The sequence below is a fragment of the Cyprinodon variegatus genome, unplaced genomic scaffold (assembly GCF_000732505.1).
Source record: "Cyprinodon variegatus isolate N-32 unplaced genomic scaffold, C_variegatus-1.0 Scaffold21, whole genome shotgun sequence".
Lineage (NCBI taxonomy): Eukaryota > Metazoa > Chordata > Actinopteri > Cyprinodontiformes > Cyprinodontidae > Cyprinodon > Cyprinodon variegatus.
The window spans coordinates 463,643-478,197 of record NW_015150474.1 but is presented as its reverse complement, the minus strand read 5'-3'; the positions used below and the strand labels follow the sequence as shown (position 1 = coordinate 478,197).

At 38.3% G+C, this 14,555-nt stretch overlaps 1 protein-coding gene across 3 annotated transcripts in view; it reads right to left on the bottom strand.

Moving 5' to 3' along the window:
• LOC107094438 (chromosome unknown open reading frame, human C15orf41) overlaps positions 1–14,555 on the bottom strand; it is an 83,572-nt gene that overhangs the window by 54,027 nt on the left and 14,990 nt on the right. For 2 of the 3 annotated variants that reach the window (XM_015390030.1, XM_015390037.1), the window contains 4 exons: positions 12,828–12,873; positions 10,909–10,973; positions 10,026–10,086; positions 6,250–6,322 (listed from right to left, as the gene is read on the bottom strand). In XM_015390030.1, coding sequence (XP_015245516.1) covers positions 6,250–6,322; positions 10,026–10,086; positions 10,909–10,973; positions 12,828–12,873 — 245 coding nt within the window. The remainder of the gene's footprint in view (positions 1–6,249; positions 6,323–10,025; positions 10,087–10,908; positions 10,974–12,827; positions 12,874–14,555) is intronic. The other variant, XM_015390045.1, reaches the window with a different exon arrangement.

Genomic DNA, 14,555 nt, shown 5'->3' with positions numbered 1-14,555 from the left:
TCATTCATCACAGAGCGTAATGCCATTTGCCGGCCGGGGATTCGCTGCTGCGCACAAACACAGCAGTAAATAACAACAGCCCTTCGCATCCTTCGCATCGTTGCAGCCTCCGACATCAGCATACATTTATTAAAGAAGCCCCCGCCTTGCACAGCGGCACACCTCCGTGACACCCCATACTCCTCTCCACTACACACAAACACACACTCATTCCTTTTCAAACACATGCATAAAAATGTGTAGGAAAATACAAAAAAGGATAATCTCGGGAACACCAGGCACAGAGAACAAAGCCCTGCAGCACAACTTTGCACCTTGTAAACATTCACCAAATTTACTGTAATTGTCCCATGTTGGTATAAACTCCTACTAAGGCACGGTATCACACCGTCAACATCAGAGCAGGAAAAGAACAGAGGAGAGGAGGATAATAGATGTGAAATGCTACGCCTCCATTGGGATTTGCTAAAGAAAACAACCAGTGTAAACAAATCACAAGTCTGTTGTCATATACTGGAAGCGAAATACGCTATACACTGCGAGGTAAGAGTAACACAACAATGACGTAAGATTTCACTGCCTACTTCCGTTTTGCTTCCCTTTTCTTGGAGAAAAAAAAAGTTATTTTTTTGCACCCCAAACCAAAAAAAAAAAAAAAAAGAAATCCAGGAAACCTCATTAAATAGCAACATTTGTTGAGGGAGGACCCTGATAAACAATAATGGATGGCAGTTGTTATTGCACTCGACACTGATGAGCTCCTCTAGAAGTTTGTTTATTAATTAAAAAACCCACTTCTTACAACTGAGTGGGTGGGTGGGGGCAGATACCAATGTGTGTTATGTAGAGCACCCCCCCAAACTCTCCATGCACAACCCACTGAGCTGTGGAGGGAAGCTCGTTCATCAAACTTCATGGAGCAAGGGGAGAGACAGGTTCTGATAATGTGCGCCGCTAAAGCTGATTTTCCATGATGAATCTCGGAGCATATAAATTGGCTAATATCTGAAAACATTTACAGATACTAGAGGAATTGACTACTTGTGGGACATGATGGATGAGGCTCTCCAACGCTGGCCGACAGCTCCGCAAATCTCTGCGGCTGCCTAAAGCCCTCATTTGATTTTCCAATTTACTCCTTTTAAATTTATCCTTCCGCACTGAAAAAACAAAACAAAACAAAAAAAAAGGCCTCTTGAGATTGGAAGGAGGAAGAGAGTCGGAGATGCACAGGAAGAAAAAAAAAACAAAAACAAGATGCTTTTTATTTTTTTAGACTGATGGCGTGTGGGTGTTGGCTAATAACATGAGGTAGTATCTCCAGTGCAGGAGGAACCCAGTCCCTGAAGAGGTTACTGGGGCAGAACTGATCTGCTTCCACCTGATTCTGCTTGATAGCGGTGAGATGAAACTTTACATTTCTGTGTGTGTGTGTGTGTGTGTGTGTGTGTGTGCATGTGTGTGTGTGTGTGCATTGGTAGTAATATTAGACCAAGGGAGGCTGTGCTGTAGAGAGGCTTCCCAGGTCAGGCCATTAGACTGTGGCAAAGGCTGACTGGAGCTCCTATACTGAAAAGGAGTAATTAGTATACTTGTCAAGTGAAGTGCCATGGTGCTGCTTACCTCCCTGGCTCGCACACACACTCACACATGCACAATAGCAAGCACATCCACGCAGAGTTGCATTTGTGGCGACTGCTTCCCATTCTCACTAATGAAGAGCCCTTGCTCCCATTATTTGTAATAAAAAAAGGCTGCAATTACACAAACACCAGCTCCACACAGAGGAGGGGTGCCAAAGAGAAGAGTGGTGTACTTGAAGAACAATAACAATCATAGTAAATGCTAAGAGATTTTTACTGGATAAAAGGAAGTGCAATATTCAGTTCATTTTATCAGCAAAACACTGGAGCCATTAATGAATTCTGTCAAGGATCTAAAAAGATCATGGCAGACACGACCGTTCTCACAGTGTTAACATCAAATGTTAGACATTTATAACGCTGCATACAAGGCTGCTGTAAAGGAATGCAACAATAAATCTTAAAAGAACCAGAATCACATAGTTACAAAACATGGAGTTGCAATCTAATCTGGAACTGGGCCTTGGGAAAATGGAAAAGGTCAAATAGCTCGCAAAATTGCCTCCTTGGAAAAAAAAAAAAAAAAGTGTATGTCTAAATCCAGAGGCACATCAGCTCCTGTCAAAAGAGGAATAGAAAGATGGAAAGATAGCAAGAGGGGTAAAAGAAGAGCAGGAGCTCCCCCAGTGTGTCTGCTGGTGACATCTGAGAGGCTTCTACTAATGCAGAGATGCTACGGCAATAAACGGTTAATGATGAATTGGTCACAGAATTTTAAAAAGCCAAAAAAGAGATTGGAACCTCCCCAAATATCTAAATTTATATAATTTTTTTATATAAAACAATAAAATTACAAATAATAAGACAGAATAAAAAAAAAAAAACATAATATTTCTTGATAAAACGACTAATTTGGAACTGAAATATGAGATGCAGTTCTACCTAAACCTTAGAGGATTCAGCTTATCTAATTTTTTCCAGACTAAAATAATTTTCCAATTATCCCTGTTTCCATTATTGATTACATTAATGAGGTTTTACATTAATGAACTCTTATAAAATTTTTGATTTACTCTATGAATGCTTTAGCAAAAGAAATAGCAATAACCAAAAGGACATTCCATGCGTTCACAGTGATTATCTCGACTGAGTGCACATGACCTTTCCTCGCCCAGGTGTCTAGTCCATTTTCATGAGCCAAAAGCATTATGGATGCTGATATTACATTCAATACACGATACATCTGTTTTGAATATATCGATTTCTTCACAAGCACAACCAGTTCTGCTTGACTGATGCTCTTTCCAATACTTGAGCTATGAGAAGGAGAGCCAGATTGTTGGGGTTGTCATCACGTGGAGGTGTGGTGGCATCTGCAGCTACTAGAAAGGAGGGAAGGGAGGGTGACACGCAGCAGCCAGCAAGAAAAACCAAAGCCAGGACAGTACACAAAACAATTTAAAACTCCCTATTGATCCACTGCTGGTGATTGTACATATATTCTATAGTCCCAAAGGCCTCATTCCTGTTTCTCTTAAATGCAAGAGAAAAGAGTAAGGGAATAAAAACAACAAAGGGGCTCAGCAAAGGCAAGCCAGTCACCCAGTCGGGGGTAATGTCCCTTATATAGAAGTCTATTGATCTTTGCAGTGAGCATGCCTACCCTCCCTGCAGACTTCCACTAAAAACACAATAAACACAAACATGTGAACGCTGGAATGCAGACAGGGGCTGGAGGCGGCATGACAGATATGCCTGCCAATAGCACTGAACCAACCTGTTAGCTAATCGCCAGCAAAGACAATTATCCTTGCATTGTTTCATGGTGGAAACACATTACTGGGGTCTAATATACTCAGAGGGAGAGTCGACGATTTGACCGCAGCATATGCGGGAAGCAATTCATGCGGAAAAGCTGAGCGGGTCAACGGGAGATTGCAGTGAAGCTCATTGAAAACAGAAATCCTCTGCTTAGCAACTGGCATTAAAGAGTGTAACATTTCTAAATCCTTCAGATGTGTTTTGCAGGGAAAAAAAAAATCAAAAATACTGCATGAGACTCTCCAGCCTTTCACGATTCAACAAGAATCTTAAAAAAAAATTACAACATGCCTGTAGTGCATGCTTTAACCTTTTGTCGTAAAAAATTCATCTGTACTGAAAAAGAAAGCTCTAAAATCAACAAATCAAAAGTTCAATCCCCTTTAAGTGACTTAACAAAAATACTGCTTCTTTAGTGAAAATGGTCACACACAAAAAAAAAAAAAAGACCATAAAATGTCTCCTAAATGCTGTATTCTGGAAGTTGTACTCTGGATATTCAGATAGACTTTAGACTAACCAGTTAGCGACTTAGTGCTAGTAGGTTCCCAATGGGAAATTATACTGGGACCAAGTAGCACTTAGCAACGATACTGTCAAGGAACGCTATGGACAGCGGAAACATGCAAGAAGAGGAGAGTTTTGTGTCGGTGGTCATGGATGAATCTCCTCTGTCACACATTTTTTTTATTTAGAAAAGGAAAGTGGGGACAAAGATGTTGTAGAGAGGACACCAGGGTGGCAGAAGCTTGGTTTGGTGTAGAAGGCTTACAGCCGTACATGTTTGAGCCCCTGCCTCGTAACGCTGCCAGTTCTGTTAGCTCTACACCTGTTGATGACACAGACGTCCATCCCTGTAAACACTGGGACGTAGCTCAATTGTAAAGTAAATGATTCTTATTTCTTATTTCAACCGTTGCGTATATTAGCTGCGACATATAAATCAAGATCTTATGACTTAAAAAAAATCGATTGACAGATGACTTTTGATATATGATTGGCCGAATTTAGGTTTACAAGCTGACATATAACTAACAGGCCGCATAAAATAAAAAACACAAGATTTTAAGACAGGATTTTTTCAAAAATAAAAATTTTCTAACTTCTGGGACAATATCGTCTGATAAAGAGTACATTTATATACATGTTTAGGCCAGAATGATTTGAAATTTCATAAGATCATAATAAACTTTTAAAAGGCAACTAATGCTCTTAAACTCTCTAGTTCCACCGTTGATTTTCTTCTATGAGATTATGCCAAACTTTTAAGTGATTGCCAGTAAAGGACAGAAAACATTTTTTTTTCCCTTCTTGACACTTCTCTAACAAAAATCAATTGCCCGCTAACCTTCCAATTTATAATATTACTTTAGACATTTTCTGAAATCTCCTTAGAGACTTCTCAAGAATTGATAAGATAGTCAATGCATAAGCTGGGGTTAAATAATTAGTTGCCAGCTAGGATAGGATTGCCCTTGCAGTAATTGTACAATAAGAGACATGTGTTTGCTTTGCTGAATCCAGGTGACGACTATTTTTGCAGGCAATGCATCTTCACATCTTTTTCTATAGAATGAATATTTTGTCCCTTCTTTGGATGTGCAGCATCTGAGCATCAGTTTTCAAGTCTTGCCACAGTTGAATTAGATTTAGCGTAGGTCATGTGCATGTTTTTATCTAAACCTGTTTTTTGTAGATCTAAGTGACTGTTCCTCCAATCGCAGAAAATTTAAGTAAGTTGGTTTGATTCTGCCAGACAGTGCATTGGGTATCTTTAGCAAAACACTAGGCCTTTATAATTCAATATCAACCATCCAGAAAGTTTTATATACCTAATCTGTACTCCAAGCAATTAATTAATGCTTCTATATGGAGATGGACCAGTCCAGCATGCTATTATATGATGCAACTAGCTCTCCAGGATGATTGTCTGCTCTACAAGCTTCTCAGACGGGTATTTTGACATGCAGTGGATAACATCGGGTCCAAAGCAATCACATCTTTGACTTTGACAAATGGCTGTGCTGCGGTGAAGTTGAAAATAACACACATCCACTTTAATCTCTTTCTTGATTTAAATTGGAAGCACGTCTTTTTTGACATTATGCGATTCACTTCAAGTATTGACTGCCCTACAGACAAATGCAAGTAGTTGACAGGACAGAACTACTGGAATAATAGGAACGCTCTATGGATACATATGTTTACAATTCAAGAACAGAGGGGAAAAAAGGCAGATGGAGGGGGGGGGATCGGGGCTTCTCTTGTTTTTGCACCCAAAAATTATTGAGAGGCAGCAGAAATCACTACCAAGGAGTTGGATAATAAACAGAATTTACATGTTTATACAGATTTCTTTCTTCTGTATAAACTTCTTCTCTTCAACAAGTTCAATGAAAATATTTGCGTCTGGACTTCTGCTCCCCTGCGGTGCTCCATCAGCACTGGGAGGAATAGTTTACTTTTTTTGTCACATTTTTCTTTAACTCAATTTCCTTTATGTACACCAGTAGGTTAGGAGAAGAGGAAGCAGCTTGGGGAGGAATAAAAAGTATGGAAAAGAAGGAAGCATGCAGAGAAAATCACATGAAGAGAGAATTCAGAGGTGTTAAAGCTAACAAAAATGAGGTTAATCCAAGCACTAGTGGAGGGGGGCTCTAAGACTTAATTGCCAATCACAGGCTGTGGAAGCCAGAGCCATTAAATGTTGTCCACTAATCGGCATTTGACAGACAGAAGATACAACTGATGGTTGGGACTTTGGACCCAAAAAGAGAGAGAAATAACAGACTATTAAGGTTGGAGTAAAGACTGGTGGAGAATTAAACGGAAACGTGTTACTTACGCATTTCACCGCCCTGGTCCTTCAGGAACCGATCCAGGATAATACGGGCCATTAGAGCAGGAGACAGATCCACCTTTAAACAAATTGTACAGCACAATTTATTGGAATCTTATTAAACCAAATAGAACAAGATAATAGAATTAAGAGGTTTTATGTTTTATTACATAAAAAAAATTTTAAAATGTGATGTGCATTTGTATTTAACCCCACAAGAGGGTTTTTAGGTGCACCTTTCCCCACCATTATCGCTGAAGCTATGTTTATATTTGTCCAAACCAATCGAACATTGCCGTTTCTACGAAGTTATTTGTAAAAATTTATTCCTTAAGCTTAGTCAGAGTTAAAGGAGAGTCTTTAAACATGAGCTTTAACTTTATGACACAGATTCTGAATTGGTTGTAAGCTTAGAATGATACTGAGCCAACCTAAAACTTGCATATGCGTATCACTGTTTTACAGGCATTTTAAGAAAAACTCCCCTAGTGTGTTTGTAGTGTACTGGGGTGTCCCACATGAGCTGTTAAGCTATGCAGCTCCCACAGAGTTGCAGCGGGTTCTTTTAACAATACATCTCAGTTTAGAGGGATGAAGCACAGAGACTGAATAGAATAACTTGACATATTATTTCATGACCCAGGAACGTTCCGAGGGTTTTAGAGTAAAAGGGGTGAAAGTAAAAGCTTGTCACACTTTTAACATTTTCTTAATCTGAAAAACAAAATTATAAAAAAAAAAAAACTTAAAAAACATGCATCACTTTGCAAAAAGTCTGTGGTTACTAAAAAAGAAATAAAAAGGTTTGCAGTGTATGAATAGTTTTGGAAGACATTTTGGAGACACCACTGTACCCGAGTTCGAAACTGTTTAAAAACATCTGGATCTTACATATTTTTTTAAACATCAGCACAGGGTATTTTCAAAGAGATTCAGGAACTCACTAAAAAGACACCAGCAGTTGATGTTTTACTGATGTCACACATTATAATGACCTTAATGGATCTAAATTATGTTGTTGTATTCCTAACCCTTGACCTAAATTTGGACAATTCCCTCTCAGTTTGCTCTTTGGAATCCTTGCTATGCAATAACCTTTCGAAAAAGAAAAATAGCTTGACTGTTGCACAGCCAAGGTAGCTGTCTTATTGCCTTAGCTTCTGTCAAACACATTCCCAGTCTCTCACCTTGCAGGAAAAAAAAGCCACACATACTACACCAAGCCAAGAAACAACACAGAGCTTTAATCATAGAATGATCACTGAGGCAAGCAAGCTAATAGGACACACCTCAGGGACCATGTGCATAGAGTCCCTAATAGGAAGAATAAAACCTATGGCTCCAGCACCCTTTGAACACAAAGACACCTTATAGGTGAGCGATGTTTTGGTTTGAGCGAAACGAAAAGTCCTGACAGGGAAGGGAGCACTAATGATTGATGCTGAAGGTATTTCCACCTGCACCCTGCATTCCATCAGATTTCAAACATTGTTCTTGTAAGGATCAGCTCACAAGAAACAAGCCTTAATCAGAATATATAAATCAATGAAAATGCAGAAAATAAATACACATACGTAAAACAGATGTGTTTTTTTCTAAAGCTGTGAGACTTACCCTAAATAATATATTCAGTATCAGCATGGAGAAGCATTTATTCATTCAGTCATCTTAGGATGCGGGGAATTAAAACACTGCTTGGAGACCAGCTTGTTATAAAGCAACGTTCTTACAGCCATTGAAAAGTTTCTCTCTTGTTAGCATAATTGGGGACCAAAAGTAAATTTGCCCTCAGCTTGCTGCAGACAGCCGAGTGTTTCATCCTTCCTTGGATGCATTATGCTAATGCTAGAGGCAGAGATCTTTCTGTCTAAACAGTGTCTTTATAACCACTGTGTCATTTGCTGGCATTCTACACTATTGAAAGAGGGTTGGAGTTTGTAGAAATCCCTACATGTCTCTTATAATTAGGGTGTGGCATTGTGTCTTTATCGGGACTGCTGATCATTTTACTATCAATACTTTTACCAATTTGAATTGCAGCAGCCCTCTTATTTCCAGAATTATTCTGATCATCTCTTTTTTGCTCTACATCCCTTCTTCCTCTGAGTGCCTATTGGCCTCTTCTTCTTCTACACCATTTGAAAACAAGGGAGTTTCAGATACTAGCAAACTGACACATGAAAAATGGCAGCATTACTTAAGCAGGCTAAGCCTGAATAAGTGCCACCTGATTAGTTCAGGTAGTTGCATCTCCTTAATTTTCATATTAATCACGAGTCCCTCTCTGTTCTCAAGCCGGTAAGCAGCAGAGAAAGAGTTTAACGTCTGAATAAGATTAACAGAGCTCAAGAATTCTACTGAAAATAAAATTTAAATCATTTTCTCATTGTTTTTTTCCAAAAAAACCTAATGGTTGTCACATAAAGCGCTCCACCATCGCACCTGCACTAAAACCTTCATGTAACATTTGCATAAAGATCCTAATAAAGCTTGAAACACAGTGAGTTTAGATTCCCTTATTCATGGACTTCTTCTGGGGACAAAAATATCCATAAATAGCTTTCATCTCTGTTAATCTTTACCTCTTTTGAAGATATATTATCTCATAAAGACATGAAACTACATCAATTAGCAGTCTGGGAGGGTATGAGTGCTTGGTTTAAATGTTAAGTAGCATATTAAAATGACAGTTAAATGGTTCATAGACCGTTATCTATGTTCTTTCCAGAAAAAAAGGGTATTTCAATTAACAAGGAAATGAAAAATTGCTGTTAACTTCCAGGTCGCTACCAGTTTTAGACAAAGAAACCTCTATATTGTGAGAGATAATAATACTAAAGTATAAGTTTAAATGATGAAATTAATTGTCTGGTCTACTGCACTACAGAAAAAAAGGATGCAGAAAGAGAAAAGTGTATTAAATTGGGTATCTGCCTTTATAAGTTTCTCGCCTTTGCAAATTTCTATAAACAATTTTTAAAAAAGTGTATAAATGTCTATTATAACACAAAGCAAATAATAATTATTTCTGGGAAAACTGAAAACTGATATAATGTTTGTCTAACATTCATTTGTTGATTGGAGGCACAGATTTAAGCAATCATGTATGATCAACAACTGCTAAATGTGAGGGTCTCAAAATGCTTAAGGTGCAAAATATTATACCTAATGCCTGAATATTGTAGCTTTTCGCTGGCCTGCTCTTTCTATAATAAAAGTAGCACAAATTATGCAGCCGGTATTAGCTGGATAATTGGTTTAGCTTTTTTCCTTGGTTATTAAGCTAATTCCTTTAGTATCCAGAACCGGAGGCTTACCCCATTTTGTATGAATTTATTGAGGTTAGATTATGTTGCTTGCATGCAAAAGATTTTTTATTTTAAAGAAGCCTATCCCACATCTATCATAAAAATGCCTCACAAACACTGTTTTATAAGAGCAAACACAACTCTGAGCTTCTAAACCAAACAACGTGATACAGAGCGAAATGGACGGGTGACCCCCGTCCTCACCTGTCCGCACTTTGTGACAAGTCTGTGTGAACTGCAATTTAGAAAATTGCAAAATAAAACAAAAAACTATTTTTACATCTGCTTAATGGAGCATGAAGCTAATTACATTAGATAATTGGTAATGGAGAGAACCATTTTCTCAATTTTGATAATGACTAACAGCCCAGAGAAAAAAAAAAATCCAGACCTGAACCAAATACAACCTTTTTCATTCATAGGAATACTTTTTGTTTTAAAAATTAGAGAATAAGGTAGACTAAGTGTTGTTACCTCATTAGCCAACTCCAACAGGACAGGATCGGTGGGGCGAACCCTTGTTTCATTCAGATACCTTCATTGTGATAAGGACAACACCAAAGGTTAAGGAAAGAGAAAAAACACCTAATAAAGACAGACAAAAGGATAGAGGGGCTTAGATCAGGCTAGCCAAGACATGCTAATGTCCCTGATGACATTGCCCTGGGTGGCATATGGCAGACTCAGTGCGGTTAAAACAGCACTGCTTGGAAGGCTTCAAATTTCCTTCGAGCCAGACACGCATATGATAGTTAGTTAACCCCTGCCGCTTAAAAAGCCTTTTTTCCCTCGCCAGCTAAAACAGAAACTCCCCTCAGATCTTGCCAAGATCATCTCTGAGGTTTGCTCCTCTAAGTGGATTAGAAGTACATTATCCAGGCTTATTTTGTCCAGAACAATGGCCTAATAAGCTAGATAAAAGGCTAATTGCAACATGCAAAGTGGCTTTTCCCATTGCAGGTTTTTTGTTGCCTTTTTTAATTTAGCCATATTTATTGAATTACACATAATCATCCCGTCATAAGCCTGCATAAGGCAAATGTCTCAGGATTTTCTCTTTTCTTATTAAGACAGTGAAAACAGAGCGCTGGCTTGGCAGGTGCAAGTGAAGGCTGGGGAATGAATTCTGAGAGAAATTATTAGTTTGGAGGTGATTATACCAGACATAGTAGGCTCATGATCTCTCATCTACCTTTGACAAGTCCTTTTCTCACTTATTGAATGTCAAGATAAAGATAAAACCACAATAACTACAAAAGAATTAAGAAAACAAGAACCCATTACTAAAGAAATATAGAAGAAAAAACTGCCTGAAACAAAGTGAGAGAATGAACAAATAGAAATGTGTTGGTGATACCTTTGGTAGTAGCGTTCCATTACATCTGGTGCATGATGTCTTGAAATTGTTCTTTTAGTCCGTTTCTGTGATAATAGAAATTATTAGTGGAAGTTTATGGATTATTAGATTCATAAATAACATCTCCAGGTGAGTCTTACCCCATCAGCAAATCATAATATTGTGCACCCATTGCCAAATTTCCCTTACTTCATCCACTTCATGGATATTTACAGAAGGTCTCCTTACCATCACCCTCATCTTTATCTCCACACACAGATTACATTAACATTACTTACACTAAGAAAAATTAGCATGATAAAAATCAGAAGATTATTTCAAACCTAAATCTGCAATCTTTAATTAAGCATCTAAAATGGAAATAAACATTTATAGATAATTTCCAAACTACATTAGCTCCTAAAGATTTTCTGTTTCATCATATTTCCATTCATTTGTATCTGATTCCTGTTTGGGCATTTTGATTCTCATCATAAATAAACATGGCTGAAACAATTAATCGAATTAATCATGAGTGACTATTAAAATAATTGCCATCTAAGTATAAAAACTCTAAAATATGTAATTAGCTGAAACAGCAGTGGTTATTCCAAAATATAAAAAAATACATAAAAAGATTTAAAAAAATAAAATTACGTTTTTGTACATCAGTATGCTCTATCCATAACTTCTCAACTGACATAGTTTTAGTTTCTACTGGTTTAAATTCTGTCAAAAAAATCTATAAGAAACCTTTTGCCATCTGATTAATAATAGATTAATCTAAAAATTTATCGACAGATTAATAGATTAGCAAAACAATAATTTTAGTTGTAGTTCTTCACATAACATATAGTGAAATTGATCCATCTGAAATAACAGTCCCCTCCTATATTTACACAGCATAAAAATGAAGTCTTTAAAACATTTAGCTGTAAATACGGGAGTAGGGGGTTCAAACTGATGCAACATCCTGTGGCAGACGGTTCCATTTCCAAGCTATAAAGGTCACATACAAAATGTAGAAGGATGAATATGACCACCTACTTATTTTTAGCAGTATAATCATTATTAATACTAACATCATCATCAAGGTAAGTAAAAGACCCCCATGCTAGGCCAGTCTTGCACTCTTCTGTAGGAGAAGTCATTTCATTTCAATAAGTTTACTGGGGTCACAGTGTATTAAAGCAGCCTTGTTCAAAACCCCAGCACTCCCTCCCCTCTACCTGATACACTCGAATCTTGTATTCATTTCCTTTTTTTCGATCGAACCCTGACATTATACACGAACCACACTGACATTTTCATGCAATTCAATTGCCATCCTTTGCTGAGAGGCAGGAGGACAGGGGATAAAAGAGGAAGAGCATTGGTTAAAAACAGCTTATTTAAAAGCTACCACACACAAAAAAAATGTAATTCCACAGAGACGAGCAATGTGACTGACACCTGTCAGTGGGATGATAAATGACTCCATTTTCTGCCTGTGCTGCCTTCTGCCACTGGCGGCAGTGGCCATTTATCATCATCCGCTGTCAGCCGTGGAAAGCAGCAGTGACAGTGCGAGTCAGCAAACATTTAGCACACACAGCCGCACTACACGGGGAAATTATTATTGTCAGAATAATAATGGTTTAGCATAATTTATTACAGGTCCACCAAATAAGCAGGGGCTAGATGTTATTAGACAGATGGATGGGAAGGTTTGGCAGGCATCCACTGAGGCTCAGGCAGGAAAAGGACCTCAACGTGAACGTGAAGGAGGAGAGGAGGTCTGTGTGTGTGTTGGGGTGGGGGGTGAGGGAGGGGAAAAATGGGGTTGGGGGGGCTCCTCCAAACCAATCAGAAAGCTGGCAGTTCAATTACAAAGAAATAAAGGGACATTCATCATTCAATTAGGCACCTGTCAGGGCTCACAAAGGAAGAAAACTTCTAACCTGGTACTCCAGGGAGAAGATGCTCAGAAGAGTGGACTGCGAGTGACTGGAACAAATAAAAGAAGGACAAAGTTAATTACCAGAGTGCATTGCACAGAGACAAAGGGAGAGGAGCTTCAAAGCTGGGGCCAGCTGCCCTGTAATCTAAAAGAACATGAAAACAAGTGTGGCAAAGTTGTTCCAGATGAACACCTCTGACAAAGAGTTCCTGCCATCATGACATGAGGGGGAGAAAGACTGAGCTGGTGTGTGGTATAAGGTGAAAGACGTAAAAGCTGATTTTTGCTCTTCTGCATGCCCTTCCTAGAATCCTGTTTGGTTTTCTATTTCATCAATACATGCAAAGCTGCATTCAAATCAATCAGTTGATGTTGTCATAAATTGGACATCCACTCAAGGCCCATCTAAACACGCATAATGTTGAGAGACATTTATCATATTTATGCAAATCATTTACAGGGTTCTTAGGCAGTTGATGATAACAATCACACTCTCCCAGTTTACAAAATTTGCAAATTGGATGACCACAATGAGATGTTGGATTTGACTGCTGTGGCTATACATGTGGAGGGAGGAATTTTCATTTATTTTTTCCCCTGTCAGTGTTGGCATATGGACCACTCAGGGAACCTTCCCTTAAAACTGGTGAGCTTTGAAAATAGAAACTTTCACAGCAGGTAGGTGCGAGTCTCCCGAGCCAGTCAGTTCCATAGGTTGTTGTTGCATTCATCTCCAGCTCCAGTCAATGTCAAACACCTGGCAGAGAGGAAAATATGGGGGGAGGTAGCTCCAACTGGGATACGGAGTCCCTCCAAAATCACTCCCCTATCCCCATCGTTTGAGTTTGTTATTTACATGCATGAACTATTCTATTGTAATTTGTCAGTGTAAACCTTTTTTGTGCATTTGTGCAAAATTAAATTGTAACATATAAACAGCTTTGTAACTGTTCACAGTGGTTTTTGTTCCCTGTGACATCTGGATAAATTAAACAAGATAATTTTTTTTAAACTAATACTTCTGCTCAAACTAGATCATGCCAAGAAAGGAACCATAATAGAGATGACTGATATAAAAGATGACTGATCAAATACCAGCTTTCCAATACCAAAGCTGTAAAACTTAAGAGCAAGATAGGAATGTTTTCAATGAAACAGCCTTCCAGCTCAGCTTCAATTTTCAATGCAATGTCACTCTGGGATGAGGGGCCACTGCAAATTGGTAGGCCATTAAATGGTCAACTGTCAACATGTGGACACTAACTGCACCAAAAAAAAAAAAGAAAAAACCCTCTCCCACACTCCAGCCTTGCACCTGAGTATTTCAGCAACATTACATGCCTTATTATTGGCAGGGGATCCTCGTGATTCCCATGTCAGAATGCACATCTGTTAGGTTTTAAATGGATTACTCTTTTCAATGAGCATGATTACTGCTTAATTGCTAAATCTTTAACTTGAAAGGGACATGAACTGCCCTTAATAACCATGAAATCAGTGACAGTGAACTTTGGCGACTTTTTTTTTTTTGTGTTTTCAAACTTCAGAATTTCATGACAAAGAATGAAAAACCACGTATGTTCAAAAGAACCAAAAGCCCTGTGTTACTCTGTGAAATGGCATAAAAATGGTGTCCTTTTTTTTTTTTTTTTCTACAGGTTTGGAACCATAACATATCAAAAATGCAATTATACCTTGAAACTAAAGAAAACCCATTAATGCCTTCTAA